The 17,575-nt window shown below is 41.0% G+C and overlaps 1 protein-coding gene across 3 annotated transcripts in view; it reads left to right on the top strand.

Moving 5' to 3' along the window:
* Window positions 1–17,575, top strand: part of PIKFYVE (phosphoinositide kinase, FYVE-type zinc finger containing) — a 69,951-nt gene that overhangs the window by 15,882 nt on the left and 36,494 nt on the right. For 2 of the 3 annotated variants that reach the window (XM_051787679.1, XM_051787680.1), the window contains exons 7-14: window positions 769–858; window positions 4,023–4,161; window positions 6,786–6,943; window positions 7,744–7,855; window positions 9,424–9,571; window positions 10,060–10,227; window positions 15,432–15,494; window positions 17,109–17,238. In XM_051787679.1, coding sequence (XP_051643639.1) covers window positions 769–858; window positions 4,023–4,161; window positions 6,786–6,943; window positions 7,744–7,855; window positions 9,424–9,571; window positions 10,060–10,227; window positions 15,432–15,494; window positions 17,109–17,238 — 1,008 coding nt within the window. The remainder of the gene's footprint in view (window positions 1–768; window positions 859–4,022; window positions 4,162–6,785; window positions 6,944–7,743; window positions 7,856–9,423; window positions 9,572–10,059; window positions 10,228–15,431; window positions 15,495–17,108; window positions 17,239–17,575) is intronic. The other variant, XM_051787681.1, reaches the window with a different exon arrangement.

Below are 17,575 nucleotides of genomic sequence, written 5' to 3'. Positions count from 1 at the left end.
TACTTGTCAGACGTTGCTCTACTCTTTGAGCAATTGGAACATAGAGTTCCTGCTTTAACTAACTTGAAGGGCCATAGCCTTTAAAAGTGAAGGAGTGGTGTACTCTGGGTAAGTACAGCTACTCAGGCAAAGTTGTATTGCTTACAGTTTCTCATGAAGAGCATTTATCACACTAGAGCACAGCCAGTATGGCTGTATCGGTTGACATGTAGTGACTTATGTCTGGTATGGTTTTGCCAACAGGATTGATGGTGTATGAACATCTGCTGTCCTTCTTCTTGCGTAGAAGTAAACGGAGGGCAAAGGTGGTAGTGATCAGGTTAAACAATTACAGAAGGTTGTCAGGCTATCTTGGTAAAAGCTGTCTAGCAGTAGCTATACATAGCATTGCATGGATTGCAAAGGTGATGTGCTGGGGAGGTGGGGGCAATGTCTCTACCTCCAAAGCATGAATAGCAGCCTATAAGGAAGGAGGATGTGTAAGAAAGGGATATAGGAGAAGGAAGTGGGAAGGCAGGATAATAAAAGAAATGGGAAGGGGCTGTATTGTCTAAGACTTGAATTTGAAAAGAGGAGACTTGAGCACTGTCTTCCAAATATCATTGGCCTACAGATAGGAAAGATTTCCCTATTCCCTTATTGATTTAACAGTCATGAGTGTGAGTGAGAGGTAACACAACAATTAATTGTACTTTAATTATAGCTGTTCTGACACTTCTGTATGTCACAAATCTCTCAAACATCTCTATCATTCTCCTTTCCATGCAGTTTGATTCACCCAGACTCTGCAAGTACTACGTTGTCTGCACGCCTTGGCTCTGTCCAGGAGGATGCAGGGAAGTCACCAGCTAGAAACAGGTAAACTAATAATTTCTGTTCTGGATGCACTCCTAGCAGACTCTTCGCTGTAAGGCCTGTAGTTTTGGGCTTGTTTTTACTGAGTGTGCTGTTACACGTCTAAAATGGGACATGCCACTACCCATATGTAGTAGTGAGGAAAGACCATTTGTGTACATATTCATATTAATAAATGTACTGCTTTTGAAGAATCTGTCATTTGCTGCTGAGTTGGTCAAACAGAAGTGGTGATGAAGAAAGGTACAATTCTGAGGAAGTTGAAGAAACGGGAGTAACATGTACTCGGTAAAGGCAGGTAAAGACTGAGGTCATGGAGGAGCAGAGGTGTAGGTATTTTTTATTTGTTTGTATTGTATGCATCTCCATCTGCTCTTCCATTAAGGATAATCTTATTTAAGTTACCAGGTTTCCTTGGGCTAAAATCCCTTCATAGATCTTTATGCAAGAGTGCTGGAATGAACTTTAAATTGTTCATGAGAGCTTTAGTATAAGTTGAGTGCTTGAGCTTAATCCCATTAAATAGGCTGGTATTAGAAGAACAAGCTCCCACTTCACAGTGTTTCTGCTGTGGTACTGGTTACATACTTCTCTTATGGTTAAAGTGAGGAAATAAAGGTAAGGCAAGGATGCCTTACAGAGCAAAGATAACCCAAATTTCAAAATTGGGATCAGGAGACATTCAGAGATTTCTTTGCATTGGTGTAACAGGAGTGCAGAATGTTTAGCAATTTGGAGAGATCTGGCAGGACCAGCGAAGACTAGGGAACTCAGCTGAGAAGGATGCCAGGTGTGCCTTTTGGAGAAAAGCATGAAAGGATAAAAGCTTGGAGCTTTTATCTTCTGTGTGATGAGGATGGTTAGGAGGAGATGCCTGCACACTAACTGTACAGCTGAGAGCCAAAGAGCTTGCCTGGAGGAGTAAAATACTGGTGAGTAAGCTAGTACCAAAAATCAATTGGGCAAACGTGGCAGGAGTTAAAAGTTAACAGTCTAGAGTTAAAAAGTTCAATGATAAATATTTGCAGTGATGGCAAGAAATGTCTGAAACCTTGAGGATGGTCTCGTGCTTCCTCTTTGAATTGATTTTGTTTATTTTGAAAGACCTTTGTGGTTGTTCACACATGCAGTAGTAGGAGGGTTCTGAGCTCGAGGTGGCAAGCCAAAATTCCGCATTCTAGTTACATTTTAACTTTCTGGCTATTCAAGGCGTCACCATAGTACTCACCTGGCTGGACACATGTAATGATGAAGTGTAAGGTATCTGTCAAAATTCTGAACCTGTGGAAACAAGGCTATTGGCTTTGGGCTAAGCGATGTTAGCTTTTAGATCTTCTCAAAGCAGCTGTAGCCATTTCTTTGAGAAAAGCTTGATTATGCCTCTTTCTAGATGAGGTGAAGCAAAAAAGATGCAGGTTGAGTGCATTTATATGCAGGTGGCAGAAGTTACATATTTCTATTTGTTTTCCCTGTGAGCAGAGGATGTGTTGTTTGTTCTCAGTCCTGTTATTTATAATGGGAAAAACCCCAGCAGAACAGTCAGATGTTGCAAGCAGAGGGATTCAAACTGCTCCTTTGCAGGTCCTTCTAAAGGATAGGTATTTTCATTGCAAGATCTCACCCTCTGTTTTAAAAAAGGATACACGTGGGACTTTATTGTATATAATTGTTGATGATAAAGACACAGATACGAAATCTAGCTGTTCTAACTCTTGTGTAATGCCCAAATAAAAAATCCCTGCTGCTTTTACAGGTAGGTGCCACAGCTAAACCAGCTCTTGCAAAACAACTAGGAGGAGTGCTTAATGGTGGACTTCCATGTCAGTCTCATTTTCCACATAAGATTACTTTCTGTTAAGCTGCATAACTCTGCCAGTTCTGACTTTGAGATCATTTGAATAGTACAGTTTTAGCCTGCCATGAATGCCTGACAATGACACAAAGCTTTTGCTTATCACCCCTAGGTATATATGGATGTAGGGCCAACATAGTTTCCTTTGATTCTGCATATAACTTAAAAGGACCTAACTAAACCCCTTTATCCTCAAGAAACAGAGAAGAAGAAATCAGTGATTTCGAGACTGTTGTACCTTCAGTGCTAGTTCCTTGAAGTACAAAAGCTGAAATAGGGTGGCACTGCTATTTCATGTCTGGGGTCAGCCACATCATCCATTGAGAATTCTTGGGAATAACTGTAGTGTCTGTTAGCCAGTTAGCAAGCTCTATGAAATTATCTGGGTTTCGTTCCAAAGACTAGAGGCTGACAACAGCTCTCATCACTGAGACTGCTGCAAGCCTCTTGAGTTAGTTCAGCATTGGCATTTTGAGCTTCCCTGTTGCTGTATGCAGAAGTGTTTTCCATCCTCGCTCCTTAGAGTGGTATTAGCACTAGTAGCTTACACTGCATGCTTTTTTCTGCTGTGTGATGAGAAGTTGCACTCTGTTTTTTCAGTCTCAGTCTAGTTGTGTGTTAGTGGAGCAGAGGGTATCTGGAACTTGTATTTGCATTTGTAACTTCACAACAATTATTGCAAAATGGTGTGTTTGTACTGGAGTGCATAGCCAAGATTTCCTACAGCTGGGCTGAGATAAGGGTGCACCATATCACAGTACAAGGAAGGCTGCCAGTGACCTCCAGCTTCAGAAGACGGTTTGGCCATTCTGGGGAACAAGTGCTCAAACTTTCAGACTCTGCAAGATTTTAGCCATATATTTAAGAGTGGAGGACAAGGAATTTTAAATGGATCAGGGAGAGGGGGAAATCTCAGTGCTCTGTTACAGAGATCCTGATGTTAGCTACCCATGCTGACATCTGTCTTGCCTCCAAACTGCTGGAGCTTCTAATTACACAGCATTGCATTCCTTCCTCAGTCTATTCAAATACAGACATATGAATTGGTGTGCCTAAACTTTGTTCTAACTGCTTCATACAAAGAGCTTTACAGAAGTTTATGTTTAACTTAAAAGTTCCAAAGCAATACACTTGCTTCCTAGGGATCCTTTCTTCTGCTTTGACAAGGAAGGAAGCATTAAGCAGTGAGTCTGTACTGACCAGGGTAAATGATGTCACAGGCTTGAGTTTGTTTTTAGCATGCTATAAGATAAAGGCCTGCTCTGGTGAAGCCCCCCACAATAACACTCTTCAATTCTTCTGTCTCCTGCTACAGGTCAGCCAGCATCACTAACCTGTCCCTGGATCGGTCGGGCTCACCCATGGTGCCTGCCTATGAGACATCGGTCAGCCCCCAGGCCAGTCGCACTCATATGAAGGCAGAGACCAGCGAGGATGAGCGGAAAATCCTTCTGGTATCTTTCAGGCTTCTTTTTGCCTTGATTTATGAAGGCAGTGAAGTTTACCTTCCTTGTGTCATGCAGTAGGAGTGTTTTGTTGCCTTTGAGGACTCTTCTCTAAGCACTCTTATCTGAACCTCTCCTCCAAGTGGAGCAGGGATGGAGAATATTTATGTTGCTTTGGACGTTACTGTCTTCCTGAAACAAATCATAGTTTCATGTGGTGTTTGCATGAAGATCTGCACAGTTTTTAGTCTTGATAAGTGTGTTATGCAGTGTGGCGTTAGTGTATGATGCCTCCTTGTGGATTAAACCTGTCATGGTTGCAGCTGTAATGCAATGATCTGATTTTGTGTTTCTCCAAGTTGAGATTATTCTTTTCATAGGCCATGTAATCAGAAACTTCAAATGCCTACTTTGAAATAGTTGCACTGTCATGAATGAATTAAAGCTGTTACAGCTTATTGGGCCAAAACATAACTTGGCCCCTCCCTTTGTTTTCAGAATAAGTAAAACATTTTGTAGAAGGTTGTAATGATGCACTTTTTCAAAGAAAAATCAACGTGCAATAGCGTTCTGTGTAATTCTGTTATTCCTTCCCCACAGAGGCAGTGTTGTACATTGCAGTTACTGTACAACTTCCAGTAAAAAATAGGGTTTCTTTTCTTTGAGGGAAGGGAAGTGTTTTCAGTAAAGGAGGCAAAGATGTTGCAGAGGAGGGAAGGCAGTGTTTTTTTCACATATTAAAAGATTAAAGATCGTTCCCCATTGCCAGTTTAAAATCAGGAAGCCAAGTTCCGTGTTGTTAGGTTCTTCCTGCTGTCAGCAGAATGCATACAAGTATTCCTGAGGGTGCAGGAAGACTAACTCTTGTTTAGTTGCAAAACTCCTTTCCAAGTTGCTCTGTAAATGGATAACCACGTGAGGGAGAGACATGTTTAAGGCACATCTTTATACCACCCTACTTCATGCATATATATTGATGCAGGCACAAGAAATTTAAACTGCTATGAATGCAGCTTGAACCAAGACGTTCAATTCCCAATGCACTTCAGCTTCACTTTATTTAAGTTTTTGTCCGTTTTCTTCCTTGGGAGAGAAGAGGACTGGTAATATCACTTCTGTTCATGTAAGAGCAGAAGACACAGTGTCAGTTAATGTAGGATTTTCTATGCATTCCCTCTGTTTGTTTAATGCCTTTAGCATGTGGAGTTGACCCTATATCAGCAATTAATTTAAAGCTTAACCTAGTCCATTCAGAAGACTAATGAACTTTGTTCATGAAATAAAGGTGGGGGAAGTTGTCCATACAGTGGTGTAAGCACATACTTTGTGAACTAGAGGTCAAAATCCTTAGGTTAAAAGGATTTGCTGTGTTCTGCCACGTTGTCCAGTTTACCGTATTCACAAGTACAAGGCAACTGAACTGTGAAGTCTCCAGTTGGATCAAATGGTGTTATCCTATCATGTGTTCTGTTACTGATCCATTTGACTCTGTACCTGGTACGGAAGGGGAGCTACTGACATTGGTTTTAGGATAATGCCCAGGACACTCACTGCTGGAACTAAAAGCAGAAAGCCAGTCCAGTAACAAAAGTGGAGCAAAACACTTGGATCTCAGAGCACTCTTGGGGAAGTGCAATAATGTGGGTCTGGCAGTTAATTGTCAAGCTGCAACCAGTTAAAATTTAATTAAAGCTTTTTTTTCCGTTACACAAAAACAGAACAAATGAGGCATTTGAGACAGTGAGTTGCAGTGTCTCTTCTCCACCCCTTGAGGTGCTGTGCTGCTTTCTCAAAGTAATCCCAGATCCCCAACAACAGATTGTGCTGTGCCAAGCCAGGGCACGTATGGGAAGGTAAAAGGGGCCAGGTGCAGAGAGGCAGCTCAGTTTGGATGAAGCACAGCCTGCACAAAAGTTGGTGCTCCTGTTTAACAGGCCCAGAGGTACAGTCTGAGGTACAGGCTGAAGTGTTCCAAGTGGTGAGGGGAAGAGATTCACAGATTCAAAAAAGGTTGAGTTGGGAGGAATACAAACCTTTTTTTCTTAGTGACCAAAGCTAACAGTGTCTGAAAAAGGCTTTATACTGGACAATACAAAAATGGATCCTCAGTAAGAAATGGTATCCTAGAACTTGAACATAGCAGTATGCATTGCTGTGTCAAGTACTTGCTTTATATCTGAGCTTGATATTGGACTAGTATGCTTCACATTGGCTGGGTTGAGCATAGATAACATAGAAAAATCCCTCTTCCAAAGGATGAGTTTTCATTGTCCTCTGTTTGCTCATACCACTTGAGTTTAAGAATAGGGTGCAAGACAGCAGTAGTGAGGACATAAGTATCTTACGGGCAGTACAAAATGTTCCCACATCAAAAACCCCTTAACTCTGAAGCTGCCTGCTTTGTTTTTACATTATTCTCAACTGGATATAAATGGAAGGATATTAGGAGGTGATCTCATATCTGTTTGCTGTTTGTCCTTGCATCTTTGCATAGGTTGTGCAGAATGGCTTAGATTCTGTGCCTATTTGTGGAGGGCTTTTGATCTAGAAGCTGATCCGAAGGCCCAGGTTGATGCCTTTGAAACCAATGCTAAGATTAGACTCATAAGTAACTTGCACATCTCCCTTTCCAGGACTCAGTCCAGCTGAAAGATCTGTGGAAGAAAATCTGCCATCATAACAGTGGGATGGAGTTTCAAGACCATCGCTACTGGTTGCGGACACATCCCAACTGCATTGTGGGAAAAGAGCTGGTCAACTGGCTCATCAGAAATGGGCACATAAGCACAAGGTAAACTTGATGCTTTAGTACAGGAGGTGTCTTCTGTCTGTGTGAGAGCAGGTTGTGAGTTTGAGCTGGTACAGGGTACCTTAGACTGCAGAGGCAGACTCCTTTGCAGGGAGATGAGAAAGAAAATTAAAATCTCTTCTTTACTGCCTACTGGAGTAGGCAGCATTCTGACTCCATAGGGCCCAAAACAACAGGGGACAGGAGGCTGTCTTGTTTGGAAACCAGTATGGGAGATAGCTTGTGGGACAACTATCACTCACTTTGAGAACAGTGAGTGTATTACAAAGATTGTCCAAAATGTTCACTGGTACTCCAAAGAGCAAGTCTGCCTTTGGGATCAGAGATCACTAATAGTGTTTGATAGCTAAATTTTTGGTGAAGCTGGCAGACTCTTAACCGTATAAGTGAATATAAAGAATCTGGTGTATTTAACTGTGTGAGAACAGCATAAAAGTGAAATGGTTCTTAAGTGTAGAGCAACAGCCCTCCCTCAGAGATGCTCAGTATACATAACTCAAGTTAACAATACTAGAGGAGCACAAACAAAGTGTCCTAATCATCTGTTGGACACCTCAGCTGAGTTCAGAGTACTGGCAGTCTCTTTATCTGGCTCCATGCTTGAACTAGTACTCTGTGCTGCCTCACTATAATATTTTAAATAATGTCTGTTTAAACATGGCAATGGGATACTGAAGAGTCAAAGACTGCATTGCAAATGACTCTTTCTTTTAGTAGTGGGCTTGTACCATAAATCATATGGAACTAGACTTAGAAAACCATTTCTATTTTTATACTTCCAGGGTCCAAGCCATTGCAATAGGACAGGCCTTGGTTGATGGCCGCTGGCTAGAATGTGTCAGTCATCATGATCAGCTCTTCAGAGATGAATATGCTCTCTACAGACCATTACAGGTAAAAGGAGTAGGAAAGCTGAAAGCTATGCTTCTTGCTGAGTTTGGCTGCTGACTAGGATCTTTTCCAATCCTGTTCTCAACAGGAATGCTATGTTTTCTAAATCAGCTCTCCTGTACAGAAAAGGTCCAGACCTTTTTCCTTAGTGGGTTGAAGCCTGAGGAAGTTTCATTTTCCCAGAAAGCTTTGGGGCTGTCCTCTGTAGAGGATGAGTTGTTACATGTAGTGCTGTCTAAAGTGAAGGAAAGGGTCTTCAGTCTAGGCCAGTGCCTCTCATGATGGACATCTTCCATAGAGGCTTTGAGATGGTACAGTCTATGCTTGTGGCAGTTGTGCTGTCATGAATCTAGAATCTGTGTGTGTTGGATCTTCATATATAATGTATTAGTGACCTTCATATGAACTCTAGTGATGGCAGTAATAAGGAATTCAGTACCTTAGCCACATGATGCAAGTTTGGGATGGGGTGTTTGTTCATGCCTCCCAAACAGGACTAGTTACCTGAGGAGGAGGCAGGGAACTAGTGACCAGGGATGCTATCCTACTGTGTTTCATTGCAATCAAACTTGCTGAAGGTAAGAGCAGTCACTGGCCTGAGTGATTGTACTGGGTTTTTTGGCTTGAACAAGATATCGCTGAAAGCATTCTGTTGAGATTCTTTCATGTTCTGCAGCTTCTTACAATGAAGAATGTCTCAGCTCTTGGATGCAGTCATATGGTCTTCCATTGGGATTATTCTGGCCTTCATCTGGCATCCCAGCTAGTCAACTGCACTGTCTCAGTTTGCTAGTAAAAGCTTGCCCCTAACTAACAAGTGCTTCCCTGTCTGTAACTATTTGTAAGGGGCTAATGTTATTATATGTTTAAAGCCAGTTCTTGTTCTTGTCAGCTGAAAACACTGTCTGATTTCCTTTCTCCTGGACAAGAGTTAGGAGAAACAGTGTTGTTGACTAAGTTGATGCTGCACTCACTGAACCCAAGGGATGATAGTGAGGACTTCCTCTTGAGATGCCTGGAGGCATCAGGATGGCTGATGGAAATTACTTACATACTCCCAGGTCCTCTGGCACTCTCACCAGGCTTGGCTTTGACACAGTAGCCCCAGCTAGAGCCTGACTTGTGACTGAAACTCTTAGGGCTACTTTGGTATTACTGGAATTGCTCCAGTAACTTAGAATTAGACTCCCTTAAAAGCTGCATGTGTTGGTTTCTGGGCAGAGGATGTGGCTGTCACCCACCTTGGCTAGGGATAGCAGGCATTCAAAACTGCTTAGCGGTGACAGAAAATGTGCAGTAGAATGAACTTGTTATTTAGTGCTGCTTAGTCACAACTTCTGTAGAAGCGGGGACTAGGCAGAAACTAAGTATGTGGGAAGTGTAAAGAAATAGTTGTTTCCTGTCATAGAGTGTTCCTACTTCATACCAAGGGGGATGACTCTATGACTAACTCTCAGCCCACTGAGAGTATCCTCTGATTTTTAAAATGTCTGACCTGCATTTGTAGCAGGCTGCTTAATATTTCAGCAGAGCTACACTTTAACAGCTTTTTTCCCTTCCTTATATTCTAGAGCACTGAGTTCTCGGAAACCCCATCTCCAGACAGTGACTCTGTGAACTCTGTAGAGGGTCACTCTGAGCCATCCTGGTTCAAAGACATCAAGTTTGATGACAGTGACACAGAGCAGATTGCTGATGAAGGAGAAGATAACTTAGCCAGTGAGTTTCACCTGAATCTTGTTCTCCCTCTGCCTTCTCCCCTGTTGTCCCCAGTCCCTCAGGACTTAGTGGTTTAACTGTCTTGCTTTATGTGTTTGTGTTTCTCTGTGTGCGCATGGGGCTGTAAGGATCTCAGCAAACTACAACCTGGCTAGTCTTCCTGATTCTTACAATGGATACAGTATTTTGTGTTTAGTGGAACTGGTAAAGCTTCATACTTCTAATGAAGGAGAAGCATGTAAATTGCTGCCTTCTGTTTCTCAGGCAGACTTCTTGATTTGGGCCCTACAGTAGTGCAGTAAAGAATGTCCAAAATGCCAGCATGCCCACATGAAGATAAGATTAGAACTATGAAAATACTGTATTCCTGTAGTATTGCACACTGGTCTTTATGTATTAAAGGCAATTTCTCTCCTCTCTGGTACCCTCATAACACCCATTTGAACCCTTCTCCTCCCTGTATCTTCCCCCTTACCCGACACTAAAAGACTCCGCCAGCCCTAGCAAGCGCACTTCAGTCAGCAGCTTCCAGTCCGCAATGGACAGTGATTCGGCCGCCTCCATCAGCCTGAACGTGGAGCTGGACAACGTGAACTTCCATATCAAGAAGCACTCCAAGTACCCACATGTGCCCCCTCACCCTGCCGACCAAAAAGGTACGAGGTAGTCACCAGCTGGAGTTGCACATGATGGAGAGCTGGGCCCTACTATTACTGACCTGTTTGGACACTGCTTACATAGCTGCCTTACAGAGGGGAAAATACAATATTTAACTGGCACTTGCTTGCAGTTTTGATATGTTCACCTCTGAGGACACTTAGTAGACCCGTTGAAACACCTTCTCTGCAGAGTGTGTAACTTCCCCTGTGACTTTCTCTTTGCAGTTGAGATAAAGTCTCTTGCCCATACATAATAGGGCAGATCACGTATATATTCTGGCTAACTGGGGTGGAAAAATAATCCACACATAAAACAGTTTGATAGGTGTCTCTACAGTTTGAGATGGAACTGAAAAAAGCAAGCAAAGAATAAAGCTCCAAACAACAAAAGAACAAAATTAACTTGGAAGAGTTCTGTGCTGACTTATAATTGCACCTTAATAAGCTTACATTTTACAGAATTGTCTTACTGATGAGCAGTAAGACCTAACTTAATCCATATACATAATATTTGTTTAAAAGAGATCATCCACTTAAATGAAGTAGGAAGAAATCAAATACTTGGTCTTGAAGACTTCTTTTGAAAGGCTTTTCCCTTAAATAAGTGCTAAATTGAAAGACTCTGTAGGCAAAATCCTTATTGAAAAAATAATGTGTCTGCCTGTTGATAATTGCATTCTTTAAACAGGACAAGGGCTGTCTGAAACCAGGGCTTGCCACTGGCTTGGGTCTAGTATATTCTAGTTGCTTTACATGCTGGGTAGCAATTGATGTCTTTGTGCTGCTTCCTTACCTAGGGTTACATCAGCTTTGTAGATTTCTGTCTTTGGCTGCTTCTAAGGAGTTTCTTATTTTTAATAATTGTCTCACCCCACCCCTTCAGTATTTCCAGCTTTAAAAGATGATCCAGCGTTAAATAATTTGTACTCCTAATTAATTCATTCTTCTATAAAGTCTTAACAGATCTTTTGGGTTGTTCTGGATCAGAATGGAAGACCTGCCTTAAACTTGCGTACAGATTATGTATTCTGAAACTGAAATGGTCACTGAAGAGAGTGAGGGAGGAGAAGTGGTCACAGCTGACTTTCAGAGTATGTTAGACATGGGGGACAGAATGAGGCAAATTAGAGGGGGCATTTATTGATGCCTATTGTGATCACCTTATGTTATTTGCTAAAAATATATCTAGAAGGAAGAAAATCTAACTGCTTTCCTCGCTGCCCCCCCTCTTCCCCCAAAGAGAGAAGCAGAACAGGTTCAGAAGTTTGAGTTGATGTCAGATGACTTAGCGGGGATGGATTGTCAGCACTACTGATGCCAGCTTGTTATTGGTTCCTTTCAACCTGTTTCCACCTCATGCCCTATTCAAATGAAAAGCTAATGCATCTATAGGGAAGGAAACTGTGGAGAGGGTTAATATATCAATGAATTCCTTTTAGGAAGGAGGGATGCTGGATTAAGTGAACCTGAAACAGGCTCAGGTGTGCTGCAGTATCTTATGAATTTACAGCTGTAGCAGGTTTATCTTTATCAGTGTGTGATGGCAGTAAAGTAGGCAGTACTCAGTTTAGGTCTGGCAAGTGTTAGAGGACTTGTAGGGTATTAATCCTGGTTTCAGACATATCTCAGTCTTTATCTTTGTATACAAAAAGCAGTACGTGATGAAGGGGAAACGTAAGAGAGCCTTTCTCTCTCAGAAACTGTTGACCAAATCAGGGCTGCTCATAGCCAGAACTGAAGCTCTTGTGAGAAAGATTTGGATGATGGAGAGCTCAGAGAAGATCAGCAGAAAAGGCAAGTGGTGAGGCAACTAAAAGGAGAAAGACTTCTGCTTTTGAATTGTGTGTTGGCAGCACTCTGCTAGATTTGGTGAATCTCTGCTGGTGTTTGTTATCTGTTCCTGAAACGTGGTCTCTTAACCAGGTTATTCTGTAGGAATATAATTTGTTAGTAGGAAACTGGTAACAATTGCTTCTGAGAGAATGGATTTCCCTGGAGGGGATAATATCAGTAATATTCCCAGAACTGGGATAGGGTGGAGTTGTCATGGAAATGCACTGTGAAGAGGTAGATATTATCCTACAGTTTTTTGAAAAATCTATATCCTCTGCAAATATAGAGGACTTAGTGTACTTTTTTTTTTTTGGTAATAATTCCTGGCATGGTAATCTCTAGAGAAAAGACTTAACGAGGGAGCAACAAGTTTAAATGAATGACAATATATTGAACAGCAAGAAACACTTCCTGGCAATAGGCAGACTGAAACTTTGTTGGTACTTAAGTGGGACAAAACCTTACAGTGCATTCTGTAGTGCATACAGTAGTGAAATACATGACTTCTAAAACTTTGTTCTGGAAATACTAAAGCGAGAGACTTTATATAAAAAAATTAATATTAAGACTTTCACCTTTTTTTTATGATTATCCTGGCTATATTGAACGAAAGATGCCATCTAGGATATTAGAGTATCACAATGGTTAGACAGCCAAAACTGGATAGTTAAACATCTATGTAAATGGCCTGTGGTTATTTTAAGAACAGAGTGCTGTAGTTACTCAGTGACATGGTGTGTTTGCCACTGTCAGGGCCAGTAACTACCCTGTGGCTGTTATGGACACATATATTTGGCTTGATTGTGTTGGCATTGTCTCTTGTCCTTAGACTGGGTGACAGTGACTTGATTTTTTTTTTTAAATAATGAAATGAAACTGAAGATCACACCGTCCTTTTGAGACTTGTAATTTCCTCACAACTGTGTAAATTACAGTCACTGGGGCGAGGACAGACAATAGAGAACATCAAGTGCTAGAAGTGCAGGTCATCTTTGATGTAAGAGGTTAGTGGGTTTCTTCGAATGATTAAGGGATATGCAATGTCCAACAGTCACAGAGTTCAGCTGCTTTGAAGCAAAGGCGGGTGATGTATCCACCAGCTGTGTTTTAAAACACAGTGGTTTGTATATAGTCTAATGGCAGAACTTATTGTGGTGTTATAGGCTGACTAATGTTTGGTGTGTTTCCTTGAAATTTGAGTGACTCCAAGTTAGCTGAGTATAGTGACTCATAGTATCATCTGCCTAAAGACAAAAGTACTTTATAGTATGTATCAGAAGGGAAAACAAAGTAAGATTGTTTTCTGCATTTAAACTGGGGTAAGAGATTAGGTGAGAAATTTTAAATGTGGGGTTTAGTTGCTGTTTTTAAAGAGATACACTTAACAATATGAGAAACTTCGTGTTCTAAATGTCTTTTCAGCCAGATATCCTTGACCCTGGTAGCAGGTATTTTGGGTGGTTTGTTTTTGATGCCTGCATCTAGTTAGGAGGGGGAAAGAGAACTTGAGTAACCATATACAGTTCCTTATCACCATTGCTTGCCAAGTCTTAGTATGCTGTTACCAGGAGCCCTTTTAGTTCTTCTTTTGAGAACGTGCCTAAGTTTTCAGGCTACAAAATTTGCTACAGGAACATCCCCCATCCCCCTTCCCCATTTTATGGAGCATGATGCAAGTAGGGATGATGTGAGGTAAGAAATGTGCATGTTAGCCACTCTAACCATCTCAAACTCACACCAAGTGTGTTATCTGTCCGGTCTAAGAAGAGGTGTGGTATCTCATCTTGTCAGAACTTCCCTGGGGCCCAATCAGAAGTAGTTATAGGAGCTGAAGCGGCATTGGAGAGAGTAGTAGAATGGCTTGGGTTGGATGGGACCTTAAAGATCACCTAGTAATCTAAAATCTAAATTGTTAGAAATCTGGAAGTGTTCCTGGTTTGGAGGTACAACCTCTCTCTTTGTCCAGAGCATAACTAAGGTTAGGTTTCAGCTGGGGATAACTCCTGCTTTGGCTGTGCCAGCCAGGGATATGTGCCAGACCTAACTGGAGCGTGTTTACAGTAAGAGCTGCCACCTTGAGGCTGTTGCAAGGAGGAGAGGGATGGAGGTCCTACTATATATATACTCCTGTATAGGTAGAGCATGACATGACTTTCTCTAGGTAGTCAGTGGGGCTGTGGGTGAATGAATGCTGAGAGTGAGACAGCTTTTGTTAAGCTGTAGCTTATTGCAGTGCTGAACTCTTAAACTAAGCAAGAGATTGAAGGATTCTGCAAATAACCAGCAAGCTGCAAGGGAGGCTTGTAACTTCTCTTTGGTACATTGATCTTCTATCAAGTATCTATTTGCAAACAAGCTCAGACTTTTTTAAAATGGTGGCATGTAAGGGGCCTCCTGAGTGCTGCTCCTCAGAGCCTTGTGATTGCTTATGTCTTGTCAGCTTTCTGTTGCTTTCTGTTGGTGGCTGAAAGCAGCCTGGCTTTGCATTCTGTTTGTGGCAGTAGGTCTGGACCTGACGGAAAGGTGATAAAGGGTTAACTTTGAACTCCAGGTGATCATGCTATATAAGCAATTGGGCTACTGCTCTTTTTTCCCCCACTGTAGAATCCCTTTTCATATAAGTGAGGAACCAACTAAAGGCACATCAAGATAACGGCCTCTGGAGAAAGAAAGCATTTTGTAGCCAGTTGTCATGAAAAATCAAGATCTAGCAAACTAAACAAGATTAGTAGGTGGAGCTTCATCCTATTTCCCAAAAATAAAGGGATATATCTCTTGCTCTGCTTTGTTGCTGGGAGTACACCTCTGTCAGCACAGATTCCTCAAAACACTTTGAACTGTTCTAGATCTTAGACTTTTAGCTCTTGAAAGGCAGACTGTCTTTTGTTTCTTTTCCTGTATAAGATGAATCTTGTGTCTGGTCTCTCCTTCAGTTTGAAATGGTTCAGTGGAGTGGGAGACCAAAATGGTTTCTGTATTTTTAGACCAGAGTGAGGAGGCTGTTCCCATGGTGTCTGTGCTCACATTTTAACTCATTTGTGTTCAAGTCTAGAAAAGGACAGTCTAGGAAAAGCGGACTCAACTCCTAGTTCAGTCTTTGCTTGTGTCTACTTTGTTTGTTTTGTTTCTTCACATTAATAAGTACTATTTTCTTGTCATTTAGAATTTTTTGATAAAACAAGAATGAGAGGAAATTCTTATCTTAACCACTCATCAAGCTGTTGCTAAGTTGGTGACTAAAGTCTTGGATGAGTAATGCTGCTGCTTCTGGTGTGGGCGTGTACATTGCAATTATATGGACACACCAGTGTAACCTGTCTCTTTTTTTTCTTTGTCTCCGCCTATCTCCCTCTTCTCTCTTCTTTCAGAATACTTGAATCCTGAAAACGGAGGGCAGCAGATGTTCTCTATAAGTGATGCTTTTATAAAAGGTAAGGAAAAACTTCAAATCTTGCAAATGTGCATTTTTTTAATATAATGATGTAAACTCTTTAATACTCCTTTAATAGTGCATTGACCCTTTTGAAATATATACTTGACAGTAAATCTGAACTTATCTGTGGCAAAACTCACGTGTGAATTGTGTTCTGACTTTTGAATGCACTTTAAAGCTTAAATTTCTTTTGCTTCTCTGATTTCTTCATTTAAAAGGACTCAAAGAAAAGCTCTTACTTTTTTAAGAATAAGTGTAAGTGGCAAGTCTGTTCACAATTTCTCCACCAAGAAACTTATATAACCAATTTTTAATTTTCTGTGCAAGCAAATGAAGATGTGATATGATTAATTGCACTGCTTCTACAGAATGGTTTAAAGCTTCATCGCTTAAATCTTTGTGGGTTTCCTGTCATCACCACCATCTCCACTATTACTTCTGAAATGGAAGGCCATTACATTCAGTTGTGAGTTTTAAAACCCTTGTGCCTTCCAATATCATGGCCAGATGCACCTGTGGCTTTTTTTTCTTCCAGTTAATGCTATTGATTTTGGTGAGCTTGTAAGAGGAGGAAGTAAGGGGGAAATAAGGAGAAAACACCATTTCAGTCTGTGCTGCCTGAAAAATGAAGCCTTTGATTAAACTGATGCTTAGTTTTTAACTGAGCTTTTGCAGGAGAAAGGGAGAAATCAATGTAACTTCTGTTAATCTTCTACACAGCTAATTTTGTGTGTGGAGCATCTGGAATAAGTTAATCGTTGTTAAGAGTCTTTCTTTTTTTCAATATCCCTTCTTAGATTACTGTTGTCTAAGGATTTTGCTTAAAACTCTGAGGAGTTTTAAGCTTGAACTCTGAAGGCTTACATACTTGCTTGATGAAAATTTATACACTACTAGCGTAAAAGACTTAAAATATAGTCAGATGTTATAAGAATGTGGAAGTTTATAACTTCCCTTTATAATATCATAATACCTGTGAGGGAAATAACCTAGTAACTCTTTCAAAGCACAGAGAACTGTGCTGAAATAACCTTTAATTTTGGTAATGCAAAACAGAGAGCCCTTCCAAGGAGTTACTACACAATATAGTGATTGAAAGTGACAGGCCTTCTCAAACCGAGGACTATCTTATACTGTTGAAACATACTTTCTGTTTCCAAAATGACTGTAGTATGTGCTGACATTTAGGATTTTAAAAGCTGTATTCAGTGGATGCAGACTTCATTTGCATACTGTTAATTGTAGCAGATCGTATACCTGTGTGTATGATTGTTAGGTGGAGGCAGATGAGAAGATGTGCTGAAATGTTTCAAAAAGCTTGTGCCGCTTTTTTGGCAGAAGGTCTTTGAGAATTCAGTAGAACAGTGCTGTTCCAGAAGAGAAAACTGTCTGCTGTTTGCTGGCAGTACAACAATTTTGGTAGCTCACTTTTCCATTGTACACTTACCACTCTTATACTGTTTGCAGCATCATGTTGCTACCTTAAACTCAGTGTTTCAAGAGGCTTAGACTTATGTCATAGTAAATTCTTTCCTTTTCAACATAGCCTTTCAGAAAGACACAGGTATTCAGCTGTGACCTTCTGTTAACAGGATTTGTTTGTCTCTTGCAGAGTCATTATTCAACAGAAGGGTGGAGGAGAAATCCAAAGAACTCTTTTTCACGCCCCTAGGCTGGCACCACAGCAATCTGGATCTGCTGAGAGAAGAAAATGGGGAGAAACAAGCCATGGAAAGACTGCTGTAAGAAACACGTAGAAAAAGGAATTTGCGTATCTTGAGTGAAAATTCCTGAAGCCCCTCTATTCCATCAGCATCTACAGTGGACAATACAAGGAACTAATTTGCTTTAAGAAAACAGCTTTTTTACAGTATATTTTGAATGAGGTTTTTCCCCTGTGATTTTTATATACTGAAGTACCAGGCCAGAGTTGACTGTAGAACATTCTAGGCAGCTGTTCTTTCAGAGGACTTCCTGTATTGTAAATGTTAAGAAATTTGCTTTTGAAATATGACTTCAACTAGTCGCTGCACTGTATTTTTTTTCAGGAGAAATCACTTTATTTTGCCTTTTTTGCAG

The sequence above is a fragment of the Manacus candei genome, unplaced genomic scaffold (assembly GCF_025592945.1).
Source record: "Manacus candei isolate 608988 ecotype Guabito, Panama unplaced genomic scaffold, ASM2559294v1 h1tg000023l, whole genome shotgun sequence".
Taxonomy (NCBI): Eukaryota; Metazoa; Chordata; class Aves; order Passeriformes; family Pipridae; genus Manacus; species Manacus candei.
Note: the sequence above shows the minus strand (reverse complement) of the source record. Positions and strands in the feature narration are given on the sequence as shown.